The following is a 21,274-nucleotide window of genomic DNA, read 5'->3' on the forward strand; positions in this document are numbered from 1 at the left end:
CAATAGGGATATTGCTTTAACAGGGTAGGAGAAAATGTGTGGCTGGACCTGGAATTGAATCTGTGACCCTTGCATCACTAGTCAGGTGCTCTGTCAACTGAGCTATCCAGGCCAATATCTAAAGCCAAAAGCATTACTGTAGATTCCTTATTTTACGCAAGTACTTAATATCGCGAAATGGCCCAAGGGCTTCAAATTGCGAGATCAATAATTCGCGAATGGGTGATTTATCTAGAGATTTTACATACACTAAAGCACCATAAAAATAAAAGCGAGTAATTTTATTTCGCGAGTGGTGCTTCTCACGTAATTACGCGATAATTAATTCCTCACGTATATTTAGGAATCTACAGTACACTTTTATTGGATATGATTGATTTGAACATAATTAAGAACAGTAGAATGGGATTTGGCACAAGTTTTAAACTTATTATATACATTTTATAAATATTTTTTTATGTATATGGAGACACAGTTGCAGCAGCTTTTAAGATATAAAGTTTATAGTAACCATTTAATGGTCATTAATGGATTTGATTCAGATTGAATCATTTTCTTTGAGTGATAAAACAGTGTTTAAGTAGAATTCTAGAGTGTAAATTACAATTATTTTATTCACTTGTAAGTAAAATATTCAAAGAATTCACTGTTAAAGGACAATGCCTTTTCATTGTTGCTTTGTTTTATTTCTTGGCTAGGACATTCATTAAATGGGGAATTAGGTTATAACACAACATAGAAGGAAATATTACTCCCATCTACAAAGAGTCCTTGGTGTTAAATACATTGTAAACATGTTGTTTGAGATCACAGCTTTGTACATATTTACTCCTTAAATTTATCTTTACTTACAGATCATTCAACTCATGAGGAGAAGAGAATAACAATTTTAACTTGTTGGTAATTAAAATGTGAATTTTGAAAAAAATATGATTCTAACTAGAGGCATAACAAAACCAAATAATCCAAAGTTCTCCAAAGTCAAATAAACTTTGAAAACCAGATCAGAATCAAAGTAACTGACATGAATATTCAGAGACAACTACAAAAATGCATCCTATGTCATGTATGCAGTTGCAAGAATGCTGGGATTAAATTTATTCCGCTTCAATACACCAGTGTCAAAAAGTATCACCTCGGTAAGAACTCCTTTTACAAGAAAAAGAGTACAACTGGTGGCATATTGAGTGACCCAGAAAACAAAGGAGAGAGACAACAGGGTGTAAACTTTGATACCTTGGGAAGCTGGAACAATCGTATCAACATGCCAATTGCAGTGGAAAAAAGCATCAAGATGGGTAAGCTTATTCCAGAAATCCCACTGGAGGAAGTAGGGGTAGCTTCACACATGGGTAGAAAGACAGTGAATGAGGACCGATATATTGTTGAGAAAATCTCCCCTGAGATTCTTTGTTTTGGGATATTTGATGGCCACGGAGGAGAATTGGCATCTGAATATGTGTCTAAAAACTTGCCATATTTTATCAAGCATTGGTTAAGACAAACTGACGATCTAAATGAGGTGTTGACACAGTCTTTTCTGGACATCAACAATATGCTGACTCGTCACATAAATTTTTACTATATAGGTAAGAACAAGTATAGTAATTGAATGTTCATCAATATGCTTAATCAGTTATGGGTCTATGTGCTCAAAATGGAAAGACAGAACAGATGAATGAATATTAATCATTCATTTTCCATTTTCAAAGGCTCCCAATTGTACAACTGTGGTACTACAGCAACAGTTTGCCTGTTGCATCATGGGATAAAGCTACATGTTGCTCACGTAGGAGACACTAGGGCTGTGTTGTGTCGAGAGAGTCATGCCGTCAGATTAACAGAAGATCACAACCCTGATGACCCAAGGGAAAGTGAACGTATCACTAAGAGCGGGGGATTCATTGTCAGCAATAGTTTAGGTGTTCATCAGGTATGTTCAAGATGATCAGGTGTGAATTCTATAAGATATTCATCCATTGTTTTCGTTCATCTGAGCCTTTAAGTGAACTTTTCTGATGGAAGAATGTCCATCTGTCTGTCTCTCTGTTGTATTTTGTGTGTTGTCTAAACTTCCCACATTTTCGATCTCTTCTCCAGAACCACTGGGCCAATTTCAACCAAACTTGTCATAGAGCAAGCTTCATTACATATTGTAGATTCAAATTTGTTCAAATCATGACCTTTAGGTGTAGGATGGGGCCACAGTAGATAAAAGTTTTACATTGAAATATATAGGAAAAAAATCTTAACATATTTTTTTTCTCAAGAACAGCAAAGCAATGATTAGTCAAATTTATATGGAAGCATCCTCGAGCAGTTTAAATTCAAGTTTTGTTCAAATCATGACCCCTGGGGCTAGGATGGCCACAATAGGATTTCAAAATTTTACATAGGAATATATATATGAAAACAAAATCTTTAAAAATCTCCTTTTCAAGAACAACAAAGCTATGAGTAGTCATATTTATATGAAAACATCCTTCAGGTAGTGTAGATTGTAGATTCAAGTTTGTTTATATCATGACCACTGTGGATAGGGTGGGGCCACAAAAGCCAGTTAAAGTTTTACCTAGGAATGTCATAAGTGGAGATAACAAACAGTGATGGATCTCCAAAAAAAAACCTACAAACAAATCTGTGAACAGGGATAACATTCGAACCCCTGGAAATGCCAGGGTGGGATCAGGTGCGTAGGAGGAGCCAGCATCCCCTTTTAACCAGTCACACTTGCAATGAGCCCTATGTATTGATCAGGTAGTCGTAATAATTCATAGCCAAATTTAGCATAAAAGCAAAGGCCTAATAATTGGCATGAGATATGTTAGAAAAAATGCGATCCAATGATAAGTTGCATTTGCTAATGACGAAATGACCATTAAATTTAGAAAATGTTGACTTAAATGAGGGTTGAAATCCATGAAACATCAACTTATCTCAGTAGCCTGTTTGGTTTAAAATTAATTGTATTCAGCATAATCTTGAATATTATAAGAAAAATCTTTAAAAAATTTGAATTTCAAAAGTTAGTAATTTTAAACTTCAGGGTATTCATAATTTTACATTTACACATTCTACATATTTATTTGTGTACTATTACATGAACATGGCCTTCTGAAACAATAAATTTTGAATGAATATCCTTATATATTCAAATAAAAACCAAATTCTTGAACATTATTTGGATTGGTTTCTAATTAAAACAAAGTTTTCAAGTAAATAAATCATGCACTGGAGAAACATATTACTCTCTAATGTTTGTGATAAATATTTACCGGAACTCTGCAATAAAAGTCCTAAACATGTTCCTAAATAAAATGAATAATACTAAATCTGTTTCTGTTGAGAATTGAAAATTTTGAGAATTTGTGCTTTTTGTAAATTTATAATTTTTTTTCCATGTATTAATTGTCAGGTTGATGGGAGATTGTCCATGACAAGAAGTATAGGAGATATTGAGTTAAAGAGAAAAGGAGTGATTGCAAAACCATCCCTAAAAACAGAAACAGTAAGTGTCTTCAATACCTACCGGTACATCCCTTCCTCATGTTAATCAATAGATGATCATTTATTTTGAAGAAAAGGTTCAATGCTTTCTAATTTTGCCACTAAACAAAGGAATTGTTAAATATGTTGGACCATAAAAGTACATTTGTGAACAGTTAGTAAACATATGGTAAGTGATAATTGCCCCATTAAAGATTGAGAAAAATAATTTCCAAGCATTTTGTAAACACCAATAAAATGAGAAAAAATAGTGGGAGAGTTAGAATCTCTTTAAGTTATATCACAGTTGATTCTATGTTTGAAGCTGTCATAGTAAAATTCACAGTTTTTACTTAGGCTTGTCTAATTGGCAATATGTAATTGTGAGATTTTATTGCATTTAGCTTTTTTAACAACTGAGAACAACTGTATTACCTCAGCATAGATTTAAGGTGGCAAATAAACAAGTATGCAGGGAGATACAATTTTTCTTCTTCCTTGTATTTCATGAACTTTTTGCACTGACATTGATTGAATTTGAATCATGATAAATACCTAATATAATGTATAAAGAGGAACATGAATTCAGCTTAAAAATCCTTGTTGTGAGTATAATTTCTCTCTCCTTTGTCCATTCTGGATCACACTTCAATCAATGAATGCTCATGAGTGAAGTGTTTGCAATGACATTAAGGCAACAACATTAAGGTCAAAGCAGAAGTCATTGTAAAAAAGGGTAAGAATTTAAGATCAAAGACCTTTGTGTAAAATTCTGTATATAGTATATCTTTTCTGCCCTTGGACCAGTGTGACTAATATTTCACCCAAAAAGTGGCTTTGGGTAAAAGGTATGCAGTGTTGGAAATAAGTGAAAGGTAAATACTTTTAGAAAGAATATGCAAATAGCAATTTGTCTTTTCAACACAGAGACAAATTAGTGCAAAAATATGGCCCTATCTTAATATAGTCATTTACAAGTCCCTTTCATCTATTTTGTCCCCCACTAAAGGTGGAGCCCTTTGAAATGGTCACCATCTCAAATATTTTTTTTTTCCTGTACTGTAGAGGAATTAAAAATGTTAATTTTAGTGGATGGTACACAAATTCTTAATTCACAACTTAATTAATTGACAATGCACACAACATGTCTGGTTTAAGAATGAATTACACAGAATAAAAATATCAGTAAAGTATGACTTGTTGAAGAGTGTTTCATTTCTTAGAGATAGTTTATTTTGTGTCCTTTGCAATGAATTCCGTATCAATAGGAAGGGATATAATACTGAATTTCACAGAAACCTATTCCCCCTCTCCATGTAGAATTAAAAGACTATATAAGTCTGTAATTATAAATCACATGTTGCTGTACATATCAAAGTGCCAAAAATGGTGATTCTGAAGATAGTTCTGTACAGTGCATACATGCTTTGAATTCCGTTTTTGACTTTCATTTATGCTTCAGTGACTCTGGAGGCCTTTCCAGATTATGAAAGCAGGATGCATGTATGAATGAACTGTCTAATGAATACATTCTGCAAAATTATATCATGTTTATCATGCACTAGCTATCTTAGTTTCAATATACATGTGTATACCACACCACTTTGTTTTATTATATGGTTTCTACTTGAACTTTTAAAATATTGATAAAAGTTAAACTACATTTTTACGTATTTTATTCTCCTTTAAAAAAATCCAAGTATTTCACTTTTGATTTCACAGAACAGAATGCAGAGAATTATTTTTCTCGTTCTTTATCATTGAAGCTAAAACATGGAAAAGATGGATTTCTGATTCTTAGTTCTGATGGACTGAACTTTGTTCTAAATGACAATGAGGTTGTGGACATAGTAGGTATTTGTCAAAACCCCAAGGATGCCGCCACTTTCATCACAGATCAAGCTCTGCAGTTTGGGACAGAAGATAACACCACTGTTGTGGTAGTCCCACTTGGAGCCTGGGGCAAATACAGAAATACAACCAGAACCATACCGTATAGTTTTGGAAGGAATTTGGTGGGAGGAAGATTTGGATAGCTATAATTATATAATGCTCTGCAGCTGGAGATTATTAGTATTTATACGGATTAAGATCTGTGAATACAAATTTGGATAGTTCTTTCTTTTACTTGCATGAATTTCAATAGTTTCAGACAGTGTGTCTTTGTTGAAAAGGAATGTAACACTTTATGAAGCAGATTAAAATTTAATATCAAAACTTGTAACAGACTTTGTGAATTTTTTTTTTAACTTCAGTGACATTTTTATTAAATGCTAAAAGTATCTAATTTTTGTAAAAGTAAAAAGCACACACATTTTATTGTCTCAGCTTTAATTATCAAATGAAGTATACTAGCACAGGCATGGAGAACTGCACGGAGTGTCTGGAGGTCTTGAAGAAAAGTAATGTTCGTGAAAGATTACTAATTATTCTAAAAGGTTATTTTTGAAATCCAGTTGCTGTACAGTAATTTTACTCATCACTATTTTAGGTTAAAAAGAAAGATCAGGAATGAATGGAAAAAAAATTACTTACTCCCCCTTTCTCTCTCCTCTCTCTGTCTTAAACATAATATATATTTTACTATGGCCATGAAAGGAACTGATGAAAGCTCTTCTAGTAATGTTTCTGTATAAAAGAAAGTCGGAATGCAAAATTGTGAGTAAAATACAGTAAAAGACGCTTATAACAATGTGTATGGGATGGAATTTGTTATATCCGTTAAGTTTACAATATATTTTAAAGTCATGGGGAATGAAAATCACTTCGATGTAATAGTCAATTCATTATAAGCGTGTTCGCTATAAGTGTGTTTTACAGTATCTTCATGCAGATGTACAATTTTAAATCAATGATAACAATTAAGGGCAAATATTTCGAATATTTTTTTTTATGGCCAGTGTACAGAAACATTGTCTAAAATAAATTGAACAGTTTTGCAACTTGAATTGGTAAGAACTAACAGTTTTATACATTGTACCATTTTGTGCGTGTATATATGCATGAAAAAGTGCTCGAAGTTTTTTCTTTCAAATTTATATGCAAATTAGAAGGAAAATCTGCGTGCTCTTTTTCATGCAGGCTTCCCATGATATTTAAAGCTGAAACATAAAGAAATGTTATGCTTTACTTGTCAGTATAATTTCCTATGATATCTTCCATTATCAGCCCATTACTATCCAATTTCTTTGAAAATAAAATCGTTGAAAATGATTTTCTTTAAAAAAATTAAGAAGAAATTCTATGCTACTGATTTTCGAAATGTTGAATGTTGAAATCAAAAAATAAATAAAATAAATAACTAAATTTCCTTATATGATACTTTGTAAATAAAAAAAGTTTAGGGAATTTTCTGACAACGAACTTAATCGTTTTTCTTTATCCAGAAGGAAATTTGACACGTCTTCTAACATAACTTCTTCTTAATTTATTCCTTTCTATGTTAAATGTTTGTTGCAAAAAAAAAAGAAAAAAAAAAAGAAAGAAAATCTCAAGGTGAATCTGGATAGGCTCATTTCTGACAAGATAAAAAAATGTTTGAAACGAGTAGACAACCTTGTTATAACGTGTTAGTATTTCGTTATCCTGTTGTAACGAGAAAGTTATCCCGTTTTGAATGATCATTCTCTCTCAGTGATAATTAAAACATTGTTTTTGTATAACTCTGGTGTGTAAATAATGTGCATTTACAATTATTTTATTAACTATTAAAATAATTAAGAATACTGTGTTAAGGACAATAACTTTTCATTGCTTTCTTCATTTATAGGATAGAGTACTAGTATTTTGTAATATAATTATTGGAAATTAGGTTATAACATCATAGAAGGAACTAGATACTCGTTGAGAGCAACGAGAGGTCTTCCGTCCGAATAGCCATTATTAACTGTGATACTCTTTGCACGTAAAATTACATTCATATCTGCTCGTTGTGAAGACACCTAAAAATTTAACATGGGTCTTTAAAAAGATTTTTCATTTATTAAAAAAAATAATAATAAAAAGAGCACAGAATTCACAAAGAGAAAAACAAAGTTCAACATCATTGTTAAAGATGAGAACGTAAATTTAAGCAAAAAATTCAGATATAGTCGGGATTAAACCAAGATCGGCTGCCCGAAAAGAGCTAGGTTCACTTTATACATAAAATGGCCCTGTAGATATACCAATTTATTGACTAACACTTTATGTTCCATTTTAAACAACAAGATAAAGTAGAGACGTAGTGTTTTCATTTCCTATTAAAACTTTTCTCCTTATAGCCAAGGTCTTGGAAAACAGGGCTCATGAAATTGCAATATTCTTGAATTTTAATGGAAATAAGTATACATGTATTTGAGTACTTTCACAGAAGAGAAATAATATGAGCGCACCCTCTGATCTAAAAAATAAAACAGGTTTTGTAATCCTCAGAAATAGTTCTATCATTTTATAGTTGCATATTTAAGATTGGAGGTTACGCTCTATATTAAATATCGAAAAATAGCTTTAAAAATTGGCTGTTTTGTAGAATTTTTCACGATATGAGGAAAATGACGCATTTCATGACGTCATAATGCATTGGCTAGCCAGAAAATTACCTCATTTTTGATAGATACGCAGTCATCAAAGGTCTAAATGATATTTGATGCATTGTCAACTAAAACCAAGCAGTTTCAGTTTTTCTAAAATTCACAGGGCCAAAAAAAAGGCCCTAAGTGAACCTTGTTCTTTAACATTTATACCACTACACTAGCGCAATGTACCAGCCATCACCGATGTTTACCTTGCACTCATTCCCTGAGGTAACGAGTGTCAGGCAGGTTAATCTTTTTTCTTATAATGTGGAATTATAGGATGAAAACTAGCCAGCTAAATTTTGTGCAAGTACTAGTAGATTTACATCGGATTTTTTACTTGAGTTTTAACAATAACTGATAGCAGAGAAAATAATCTGTTACTGATAAAAACTAAAAAAAAAAACTATTGTGTTTACTTCCTTTATTCTTTATGCATTCAACTTTCTCTTCTATGCAATTCCAAATTCAGACATGTCCGTGTAATATTTTTCTGTACTTCTACACTACTGCATCAGACTATTTGTGAAAGGCGGGTCAAGATAATTATTTCGCGCCAAACATCACGAGTAAATCTTGGTGCCTTTTCTTTGGAATGTGTCTTCAATTGAATAAGTGTACGTGATAGCTTCAATGAAATTTAAAAAATATGTTGCTATAGCCTGATTTTCGAGCCTAAGAATGTATATTTATCACAGTGTACATATAACATACCGTATACGGGCAAGTAACATAAAGGCAGCGCTAAGTTTTCTTACACATTTTATATTCCTCTTTACCCCCAAAGTGGATTATTCCAATTAGTAACACATTAATGAAAAGACTGGAATGTTTCGCAACAAAACACGTCTCGCCACATGACGCTCAAGGAATCTGATACCTATTATGTTCAATAACTTCCATCTATAAAGGAATATTGCCCTACTAAAATCAAAGAAAAATATCATTGAAGTTTATTTTTCTCTCATTTGAAATTGCTTTATGTTATTCAATCAACATGAGAAAGTAACAAATCTACTTTCAAAATACAATTCGGCAATTCTCCAATTTATGATACAATTGCAAAGGTATCTAGCTACATATACATTTGTACCAACATGTTTTTCTCGTTTTGTCATATCACAATTACCGTTCACGGTAGCTCAGTCGGTAGAGCGCTCGCTCCGTGATCGGGAGGTCGTGAGTTCGAATCTCGGCCGCGACAGACCTAAGTCGATAAAAAATAGGTAGCAACTGTTCCTTCGCCATGCGCTCGGCACTTTGGAGTGAAAGTTGCGGGTCTTTCGGATGAGACTTTAAAAACCGAGGCCCCGTGTCACGGCAGGCTTTGGCACGATAAAGATCCCTCACTGCTCAATGGCCCTGAGTGCCGAGTAAAGGTCAAAATTTGAAGCCCTTCACCGGTATATGGTGACGTCTCTATATGAGTGAAAAATTCTCGAATGGGACGTAAAACAATATAAATATACAATCATATCACAATTGCATCTATGCACATTAATTAGTGCAAAATTCAACTGCAAACTCTTTATGAGGGAGTAAAAGAGACACGCTGATATTAATGTGTCGTCAAACACCGCTGCTCTGACGTCGAACGACATAGCCCTCCCCCCTTACTGATAAAATCTTATATTTGAGCCCCAAAAAGTGAGGAAAAAATTCGGACAATCTTTGGATCGAATCCGGATCGCCCACGTGAAAATTCAACATGCTAACCATTCCGCTATCAAACACCATCGCTTAAGATTGAAAAATGATAAATATTTAGAGTATGGGTTAATCAATTTTTAAACAAACTACATATTTAGCATTCTTGTAAGACTCTTTATTTAGCCTATCAATATCATAAAAAATAATAAAAAACCAAAAAGTTAAAAAAAAAAAAAACAACCCTTTTTAAATCACTTCCTGTGACGACCGGAAGTGAAGACGACACACGAAATGTTTCCATCACACATCTACAAACCAAATTCTATCATACCTGAAAGTTTCAGACTCCTACCTTTAACAGTTTCTGAGAACATTCACGGACCAGATTTTTTTTAGTTTTTAGTTGAAAAATCGTAATAATTCCTGACCGGAAGTAACTTTTTCCAAACTTTTTCAATATTTAAAAATGGCATGAGATAACATATCATTCCTGATAATTTGGCTGAAAATGAATGAGTAGTTTTTGAGATATCGCGATTTGAAAAGGTCAAAAAAATAAAAATGAAAAATAATAATAACTAGATACTTATTGCCTAGGCAATAACAGGTTTTCCGTTTTCTTGACTTTTTTGAAGAAAAAAAAACACAGTCATCTCAATAAGATTACTCTAAATAATTAACAAAAATTATCTCAAGGCTTCCAAACATATGTAAATACAAATAAAAACAAACGGAATTACTTTCCTGTTTTCTTTATGTACTTAGTCATGAACGAAAGTGCTCAAAACGAATAAAATGTTCACTCTACACCTTAATTATTCACAACTGATCCTCCCTAAAAGTTTTCATGAAAAACTACTCATGTTTGAGTCAACTTCCGGTTTTTCGGTTTGCACTTCCGGTGATAATATATTGCATGGTTATGGTCTATCTAACATCCGCATTAGCCAAACATTTCTGTAAAAAGAAAAAAAACCTGTAACAATTCACTTTTCTGCATCGCTTCCTGTCACGACCGGAAGTGACGGCAACGTACGATTTTTACATGATGTAGATAAACTGAGGACTGACTATCAGTTCTGAAAGTTTTAGACTTTAGCAATGTACTGTTTCTGATCAATTTGGTGAACAAAATCTCAATTTGAGGACAGAAAAACACGCAACCGGAAGTGCATTTTCCTAAGATGATTAACGTCACACTAGACAATTGCAATCTCAATAACATATATAAAAATCATTTCAAAAAACTATATCTATAAGCGATACTTTTGGGAAAGTTAAAAATCCCAATTACATAGTTTTCTCTTCTAACCGGAAGTTGTCGTTTTTTGTTTCTAGTGAGACCAACACATATAGAAACTTAGAAAGAGATTCAATTATATGATGCAAGTTTTATTTCAAAAGAGAAAAGTTGAAATTTTTGATTTCTTTGATCACTTCCTGTGACGACTGGAAGTGATGGCTGACGCTAGTAACCCAAATGGTTTTGCCTACTCCTTAAGTTCTATTACTCCTATAAGTTTGGTGTCTTAATCTCTTACTGTTTTTGAGATCTCACTTGCACAAATTCTTATTTTGCGGACAGTAAAACACGCGACCGAAAGTGAATTTTACAAGATATTTGACGTAACTCTAGATATTTGCAGTCTAAATAACATATTAAAAAACCATTTCAAATACTTAATCTATAAGCGATATTTATGGGAAAGTAAAATGCTCAGATTATGTAGTTTTTCGCTTATAACCGGAAGTTGACGTTTTTGTTTCCGCTGGGACCAACATATTTCGAAACTGCAAAACAGATTCAATAATGTCATGCAAGATTAAATCCATAAAAAAAGTTGAAATTTTTGATTTCTTTGATCACTTCCTGTGACGACCGGAAGTGACGGTTGACAAATTTAAATATATTCTGCAAACCTTCTTGTCGTGATCTATAATCCCTGAAAGTTTGGTGACTTAATCTTTTACCGTTTCTGAGAAAACGTCCGGACATAACCTCTTTTGAAAAAACGGAAATCGGACATATCTGACGACCGGAAGTTTATTTTGGAAAATCCTTAAAAATGTTTTTAGTTTATTTTATTTGTCAAAAGCCCTGAAAGTTTCAACTAAATCCATTGAGTCATCTCTGAGAAATCGCTTGGACAAAAAATGGGAAAAAAATAATAATAATAACTAGAAACTCATTGCGAGCAATGAGAGGTCTTCCGTCCGATTCTGAAAATAAAAACGAAAATTCAAGCTGAAAAAGAGATAAAAGAAATTCAGACACTCTGGAAATTTAACCCTGGTCGTCAGCGTGAAAATCCAACTTGCTAACGTTAACCATTCATTTTTTACATCACTTCCGGTCACGACCGGAAGTACCGGAAGTAACGGCGATACAAGATTTTCTCACGATTCATATACCTGATGACTGACCATCAGTCCTGAAAGTTTTAGACTTCAGTCGTTTACTGTTGCCGAGCAATATTGTGAGATCAAATTCTAATTTTGAGGACAGGTAAACACGAGACCGGAAGTGAATTTTATAAAAATCTTTGACTTTTCTCTAGACATTTGCAGTATATACAACATACATAAAGTCATTTCAAGTACTTTATCGATGAGCAATATTTATGAGAAAGTTAAATATCAAAGTAAAGTAGTTTATCTCCTAAATCCGGAAGTTGACGTTTTTGTTTCCGGTGGAATCTAACATATTTCCAAACAGCAAAAGAGATGCAATAAAGTGATGCAAGCATTAATTTAAAAAAGAAAAGTTAATTTTTTTTTAGATTTCTTTGAACACTTACTGTGACAAGCGGAAGTGACGACTGACGCGTTTCACCCAAATGGTTTTGCCTACTCCTCAAGGTCTATTACTCATAAAAGTTTGGTGTTTTAATCTTTTACCTGGTTTTGAGATCTCGCTTAGACAACTTCACATTTTGAGGACAGGAAAACATGCGACCGGAAGTGAATTTTTGAAAGATATTTACGATTACTCTAGACATTTGCACTCTGAATAACATATTTAAAATTCATTTCAAATACTTTTTCTAGAAAAAATATTGATGGAAAAGTAAAATACTCAAATTATGTAGTTTTTCTCTTATAACCGGAAGTTGTCACTTTTGTTTCCGGTGAGACCAGCATCTTTCGAATCTGCGAAAAAGATGCAATAAAGTGATGCAATTTTTAATTAAAAAAAGAAAAGTTGAAATTTTCGATTTCTTTGATCACTTCCTGTGACGACCGGAAGTGACGGCTGACGCTCTGAACCCAAATGGTTTCGCCTACATCTTAAGGTCTGTTGCTCATATAAGTTTGGTGTCTTAATCTCTCACCGTTTCCGAGATCTTGCTCAGAGAACTTCTCATTTTGAGGACAGGAAAACACGCGACCGGAAGTGAATTTTACAAAGATATTTGATGTTACTCTAGATATCTGCAGTTTGAATAACATATTTAAAATTCATTTCAAATACTTTATCTACAAAGGATATTAATGGGAAAGAAAAATACTAAAATTATGTAGTTTTTCTCTTATAACCGGAAGTTAACGTTTTTGTTTCCGGTGGGACCAACATATTTCGAAACTACAAAAGAGATGCAATAATGTGATGTAAGTATTGATTTAAAAAAAGAAAGTTGAAATTTTATGATTTCTTTGATCACTTCCGTAAACGACCGGAAGTGCCGACGACGAACGAAAATGCGATTCCACAAATTTAGAAGTCACGATCTATGCTCTCCAATAAGTCTCCAGTTCATATCTTTAGTCATTCTTGAGAACACTCGAGGACAAAATTTCATTTTAAAATCAGGAAATTGCCCGAAACTTGGAACCAAAATGGAATTTTCCAAATTTTCCTTGTGATGAAACAAGTTCATACAATGACTAATTTTTCCTGAAAGTTTCACGAAAAACCACTGAATAGTTTTCGAGAAAACGCCTGCACAAAATTTGGTCAAAAAAAAATAATAATAATAATAATAAGAAACAGTAGAATCACTATAAGGTCTTCCGTGAAAACGGAAGACCTTAACTAGACGAGCTTGTTGCAAAGCAACAAATAAGTCTTCCGTCTAAATCTCAAGGAGATGGGATTGAGCTCGAGAGACTTCTACGGTCATATGTGCAAAAATGAGCCATTTACCATTACTCTCGGTGTGACCGGAAGTGACGTCATTTTGACGACTTTTAATGGTCTCCTTAGCTGCTACTTATCATTTTGAACAACTTTGCTTCTATGAAGCTATACAAATTCTCAATAATCTTTGAGATATCAGGAAAACACTTTTGGCCCCTCTAGCTCCCTAATGTTAGGGGCCAGGCCCTTATTATTGGTATCCTTTGAAAGATCGTAACATTCTACACAACTTTTGTTCTATATGTTTTAACAAAATATTTACAGGTAAAAAGATATTATAGAAAAAGTGTTAAAAAATTCCCGATAGGACTTTTTTCGGGCCATAGCGAGCGCCGACGTGCGGCACTTCCGGTAAAAATGAAATGCGTTATGCATATCTACAGACATAGGTCTACCATACCTGAAAGTTTCATGTTTCTAACTAAAGCCGTATATGAGAAAATCTGGAGACAACCCGACCCTTCGAAAACCATTAAATCGGCAATATCTCCAGACCGGAAGTGACGTCATCAAAACAGAAAAAAAAGCATAAGGTTCAAATGATGTTACATAAGCCCTGAAAGTTTCATGGAAATCCATCGAGCCGTTTTCGAGAAATCGCGTGCACAAAATCGGTAAGAAAAAAAACAATAATAATAAAAGTGAAAAAGAAACCTAAAAATAACAAGAAGGTCTTCCGCTGAAGACGGAAGACCTTAATAAACAGTAGAATCACTATAAGGTCTTCCGACTGAAACGGAAGACCTTAATAATAAGAAATAGTAGAATCACTATAAGGTCTTCCGTGAAGACGGAAGACCTTAATAAGAAACGGTAGAATCACTATAGGTCTTCCGTTGAAAACGGAAGACCTAAATATCACTCCCATCTATAGAGACTCCTTAGAGACAAATACACAGCAAAATATGTTTAAAATTACAGTTTTGTACACATTTTGTCTTTGGATTGGAATAATACACTGTAAAATGTGTTTGTTTGAAATCATAGCCTTGTATATATTTAGTCCTTGGAATATCTGTTTATCTTACTTATATTTTAACTTGTCTGCAATTAAAATGTGGATTCTGATTTTATCCCGAGGCATAAGAGAAAATAGAAATGATCACAACTTCGCAAATTTCTAATAAACTCTGAAAAGCAGATCAGAACCAAACTAATTGACATGAATATTCAGAGGCAACTACGAAAATACATCATATACCATGCAGTTGCAGAATGCCTGGATTAAATTTACACCATTGTCAAAAAGTATCATCTTAGTAAACACTCCTTTTAGATGGAAAAGAGTACAAATGGTGGCATATTGAGTGACCCAGAAAACAAACGTGATAGACAACAGGGTGTGAACTTATATGTATTTTGATAATCTTTTAAAATGTTCAGTATGCTTGTTTCAATTATGTTTATGTGCTCCAAATGGGGAAATGAAAAAGATGAATGAATTTTAATCATTTGTTTATTTCCATTTTCATAAATGCTCTCCATTTTACAACTGTGGTACCGCAGCAACAGTCTGCCTGTTGCTTATGAAGGAGACACTAGGGCTGTGTTGTGTCGAGAGAGTCATGCCGTCAGATTAACAGAAGATTGCAACCGAACAGTGCTTAAAATTCTACTCACCTAGTTATATTTACATTTCCAAATATTTTTCCTAAAGATTCTTTGCAAATTAGAAAAAGGTCATGTTTTCATGAACTACGTTGGATGAGTTAGAATAATTCCATGTTGATGTGTTTGAAGTCAAAAGATAGTGCAAACTTTTTTTTCAAGAATAATCGTTGATTGACAAAAATATGTGGCAAGTCATCAGAAAAATAATGTAAATATAAGATATGAATTTAATTTTTGAGAATTCATGAGGTACATGAACTACAACGCTTCACGCCTGCATATTTTTCATGAAGCGGTAACGCACTTCATGAAATATGCAGGCGTGAAGCATCGTAGTTCATATCCTCATGAATTTTCAAAAATTAAATTCATCTCTTAATTACACTTAATTTCTTGTTAGATATATAATTGCTCTGTATGAATCCAAAAGGTAGCTACTGTATGAATTCCAAAAAGACGAAAATTGTGATTTTAAACAAACTTCAGGATATTCATAATTTTACATTTACACATTTGACAGTTTTATTCGTGTACTGTTTCATAAACATGACCTTCTGGCACAATAAATTTTGATTGTTCTTAAATTAAAAAAAAATTGTGTACTTTTTCATAAATATGACCTTCTGGCAAAATAAATTTTGATTGTTCTTAAATTTAAAAAAGAAACCTTTCACTTGAAAGTTTGATTGTTCCTTAAAAAGTTTTTCAATAAGGAAAAAAAAATTTCTGGATAAACCTGTGCAATTGTTAGCTCATCTGAGCTGAAGGCTTAAGTGAGCGTTTAAGATCAAAAAGTGTTTGGCTTCCGTCTGTCTTTCATGTGTTGTCTGTAAACTTTTCACTCTTTACTTTTCCAGAACCATGGGCCAGTTTCAACCAAACTTCCCAAAAGCATGCTTGGCTGAAGGAGATTTAAGTTTGTTCACAAGAAGTGCCATGCCTTCTTTTAAGAGGAAATAATTAAGAATTCGTGAATGAAATATCTTTTAAAATCTTCTTCTCAAGAACATCAAAGCCATTATAAGTCATATTTATATAGTAGCATTCTAACGGTAGTGTAGATTCAAATTTATTCAAATCATGATCCCCTGGGTTAGTATGATGCCATAATATGGGATAAATATTTACATAAGAATATGTAGGAAAAGAATTTGCTGATGAAAAACAGATCGAAGGAACAAAGTTACTCGGATGAGCGTTGTGACCCATGCCCCTGTTAATGTATATGATATATACATGTATTTACTTTGTAGTAAAAGTCTGTTCCTGAATAGAATGAATAGTTCTAAATCTGTCTCTGAAGGGTATTGAAAATTTTGAGCACACATGCTTTTTGATCCTTTCATAAATTGTTTTTTAGTGTATTAAATGTCAGGTTGATGGGAGATTGTCCATGACAAGAAGTATAGGAGCCATTGAGTTAAAGAGCAAAGGAGTGCTTGCAAAACCATTCCTAAAACAAATAAGGTAATTGTCTTCGATGATTCCTACATCCCTTCGTTGTTATGAAAAGATGATTAATGTTGTTGATAATATTTTATGCTGCATGTATCTCACTTTGAAACCTAACAAGGAAATTGTTGCATGGAGTTGGGCCATGAAAGTATGGCATCACTTTCTAAACATACGGAAAGTGTTAATTGCTTCATAGAAGATTTTATAGAGAAATAAAATGTCAAGCACCTTCTTAAAGTGAGAAAAAATGATGAGTGGATGGGAGGGAATCTGACCTTGTAAGTCAGATCCCAATTGATTCTATGTTTGAAGTTGTCACAGTAAAATTCACAGTTTTTACTTATGCTTATCTAATTGGCAATCTGTAATTGTGAGATTTTGTTCTATTTAGATTTTTTTTAAAATGTCAACATTACCCCAGTATAGATTTAAGGGGAAGGGCAATAAACAAGTATGCAGCGAGATACAAATTTTTCTTCCTTGTTTTTCATTAACCTTTTGCACTGTTTGGGATTGATTGAATTTGATTCAGGATATCTATTCTAAAGTATAAAGAACATAAAATCAACTGAAATATTGAAAAAAAACATTTACTACTTTTTTGGGTTTTTTTTTTATCATTGGTGACCATGATAATTAGGGATGTCAATTTTGTCAGTATTTCATATTCGAATATTTAATGAAAGTATTCGAATATATTCGAATATTCCATATGACTTAGTTAATTTTATATCTGCATCATCTTACCCTCATGACAGATTTGGAAGGAAAATTGGGTGTAGAATTTTGTAGACGTACAGTACTATTTGTCGATGTTTGAAATAAATATATTGATTTGAGTGCACATGTTAACATCCGAAATATTATTCTAAAAAATTATATCTTGAAGCTCTAACGATGAACTGATCGTCTTACCAAGGGCAAGATTGTGATCGTAAACTGTTTCATTGGACTTTCGAAATTGAATACTGTTCGTTATCTTCATATTTCACTGTTCAGATTTAAATGCATATAATTAAATGCATGTAATTAATTACAATTATCTACCCAATGAGAGTTGTAATTATAATCCTTTATTCAATGATTTCAAAACATAAACTCTTCCAAGGGCAATTTTCGTAGGTAATTAACTATTTTCCCGAAAATGATTTTAAAATTTGGAATATGGGAATATGTACAACCCGAGATAATCAAGTAATTAATGTAATTTATTCTGAAATTGATATCCCTTTACGGTATTACAGACTAATTCTATAAAACAAGTATAATTCAATGATCAATGAATTTATTTTAACAAGTAAACTCCTCACATCTTTTAGACTTACAAAGAAGGGTTTCATTTTGTTGTCCTCGAAATTAATCATAGTTATCTCTTTTGTGTGAAATCTGGGAAAAAACGAATATTCGAATCGTAAAATCTTATCCGAGTATCAATTCATCGAATGAATATTCGAATAATCGAATATTCGTTGACATCCCTAATGATAATATATCAATGAATAACATTCCACGGGACAGAAAAGTGAATTCAAGAAAAAATGAAAACAGAAATTCACAAAACATAATGCATTTGCTGAATTAAGGCTTTGTGCGGCAGGATGTCCTAAAATGATCAGTCTAGCTGTTCATCTGTATATCCATCCATCTGTCTTTCCAAACAATATTCATTTTCCAGATTCGATTTTCTCTTCCTTTGACCCAAATTTACCTCAAACCCTACCCATAAAGTGCCCTTGGATATATATAATGTTCATTGAATTTGAATCCATTTTCTAGTTGAAAGTCAAGGTAAAAAAAACCGTAAAATTTTGACTGGAGCAAATCTTCTCTCCCCATAGATAATCTGACTTAAACTGCACCCATAGAGTGCCCATGGGTAAAGGATATTCAGTGACCTTGAACCAAATTTATAGATCAAAGGTCAATGTTAAAAAATATATCTGTGTAAAAAAAATCAGTCTGGATCATAATTCTCTCTCCTTAACCCTGTCTGGCTCATATGTCACCCATAGAATGCTTGTGGTGACTGAAACCAAGATTCTAGGTCAGTGGTCATGGTCATAGCAGATCTTTGTATAAAATCATTGTTCTGAGCTTGATTTCTCTCCTCTTGTCTTCCTCTCACTCATAATTTACTAAATAGATTGCCTGTGGATAAAGGTGTATGTCAAAGGAGACCTGGCTCATACATTATTCATAGAACTGCTCATGGATATAGTGTGTGCAGTGACCTCGAACCAACTTTCTGGGTTAGATGTCAAGGTAAAAAATCTCAGTGTAATATCATAGGCGTTAGCTTTTTTTTTCCTTTGTCCAATCTAGATCATATTTCAGTCACCGAATGCTTGTGAGTAAAGTGTTTGCAGTGACATTAAAATAAGTTTTTAAGTCAAAGGTTAAGGTCCAAGCAGAATTTTGTATTAAAAAGGTAAGAATTCTATTGCAAAGCAAACTTTTGAATAAAATCCTCCTACGGAATATATTTTGTCTACCCTTGTACCAGATTGACTAATATTCCCCCCCCCCCCCCCAAGGGGGAGATGGCTGGACTAATGTAAGTCAATATCTATTCTTCACCATCAATTTTTTCTCCTTTATATTCCTATGTAAAAATTTGATTCCCTGTTTCCATATTGTGACCCCACCCTACCCCAAGTGGAATGATTTGAACAAACTTTAATCTACACTATCTGAAAATGCTTCCATATACATATGACTAATCATGGCTTTGGTGTTCTTGAGAAGATTTTTAATGATTTTTTCCCATATATATTCCCAGTAAAACATAGATCCCGCACTGTGGCCTACCCTACTTGGGGGTCATGATTTGAACAAACTTAAAACACTACCTGAAGATGCTTCCATATCAATATTACTCCTCGGGGCTTTTCTGTTCTTGAAAAGAACATTTTTAAAGATTTCCCGCTATATTTTCCATGTAAAATTTTAATCCCTCTGGTGGACACACCCTACCCACGGGATCATGACCAGGAAATGAAACATAATTTATACTGATTTTTTAAAAATAATTTAAGAAGTTTTAAGATATTTTTCACATCGAATTTTGTTTTTTCTGGCATATATAATGAAGCTCACAAAACAACCACAAAAACTTAATTTTATCAGACAACCTATTGATAAAAGTTAACAGTCAAATAGTTAAACTATGTTTATCCCTATTTTTGGCTACAAAAGAAAGATAAGGAAGGAATATTTAAATCATTAATGAATTTTTTAAATACATTATGTATGTGTTTTTAACACATTTCGGGTGTACATCATCTCAATTTTAGAATTGCATTTTAAAGAATTTCACAAATTATTCTCTCCTTAGTAAACAGAAACATCATTCATTAGTTATCTTAAACGGGTAGCAAGAATTAAGAGTCTTTGTAAAGTCTACTTAGTATAAAGTTTTATTGAAGTTTACACTTTAATGTAATTCCATATCACTCTCAATATTTTCATATTATTTCATTAACGTTGGCATTACCATTCATTTGTGTACTCTACAATGATATAGTATACATGTTACCAAGTTTTATTGAATTCAGACCAAAACTGTAGGAGCTGTGTTTTGAAAAACAAAATCAGGGAGATCCTATGTTTAACAACAATGGCAACAACCTTCATCAAAATCAAAAAACCCAAAATTATAGATATACATTTTTTAATATTTTATATTGATAAGTCGATATACCAAGTATACTTGTGGGGGTAGGACAACCCCATGACCATCATGATTCAATTCTCAGAACAACTTGTAATTTTTTTCCATCCAGCAAAATGCGGTCTCTGATGTTACTCAGGTGTACCGTCTGACGTCAGTACCTATGTAATTCTCGACACATATACCCTCCGCAAAGACAAAAAAATAATAAAATGTTATTGGCCTTATTAAAACACATCCGACATATACACGAGTCTACGCTATAATAAATGAAACATGTTGCATAAGATTGGTTACAGTACATCCCCCTTTTACTTAAATATGTGCACTGTCCCGACATAAAGAGTAAAAAGAAATCCAATATCATGCGCGGATCTAGAGGTTGGTCGGGGGGGGGGGGGGTTCCTTGGAATTTTCAGAGTTATTAAATGTATAGGGTCGGGGGGGGGGGTCCTTGGAATTTGCAGAGTTATTAAATGTATATACTAAAGCAACTAAAAGTAACCCCGGACCCCTGTCAAGTTAGTATGAAAAGTCATACAAATGAAGCTTAAGAAGTGAGCAGCTACCACCCCCATCCCCCCCCCCCCCCCGAAATAGGTATTTCACATTTGGGAAAGCAGTTAACAATTTTTTTTTTTTTGTTTTTTGTTTTTGTTTTTGTGTTTTGTTCGTTTGTTTTTTGTTCTTTTTTTCTTGTCAAGAAAT

At 33.1% G+C, this 21,274-nt stretch overlaps 1 protein-coding gene across 1 annotated transcript; it reads left to right on the forward strand.

Moving 5' to 3' along the window:
• The first annotated feature begins 859 nt into the window (after positions 1-859).
• Positions 860-5,710, forward strand: LOC133192688 (protein phosphatase 1K, mitochondrial-like). Its single transcript, XM_061328681.1, has 4 exons — positions 860-1,589; positions 1,713-1,933; positions 3,416-3,508; positions 5,253-5,710. Exons 1-4 carry the CDS (start codon positions 1,025-1,027, stop codon positions 5,520-5,522), a joined length of 1,149 nt encoding a protein of 382 aa, XP_061184665.1. The 5' UTR covers positions 860-1,024; the 3' UTR covers positions 5,523-5,710.
• The last annotated feature ends 15,564 nt before the right edge of the window (positions 5,711-21,274 follow it).

Source organism: Saccostrea echinata, unplaced genomic scaffold (genome assembly GCF_033153115.1).
Source record: "Saccostrea echinata isolate AGI-Se365-2 ecotype Australia unplaced genomic scaffold, CSIRO_AGI_Sech_v1 ptg000025l, whole genome shotgun sequence".
NCBI classification, from domain to species: domain Eukaryota; kingdom Metazoa; phylum Mollusca; class Bivalvia; order Ostreida; family Ostreidae; genus Saccostrea; species Saccostrea echinata.

Bases quoted from the DNA above. Each gene is read 5' to 3' on its own strand.
- LOC133192688 (XM_061328681.1), top strand. From the start codon at position 1,025: ATGAATATTCAGAGACAACTACAAAAATGCATCCTATGTCATGTATGC. The intron at 1,934-3,415 runs GTATGTTCAAGA...ATTAATTGTCAG, and splicing joins ATAGTTTAGGTGTTCATCAG to GTTGATGGGAGATTGTCCAT. The intron at 3,509-5,252 runs GTAAGTGTCTTC...TTATCATTGAAG, and splicing joins CATCCCTAAAAACAGAAACA to CTAAAACATGGAAAAGATGG.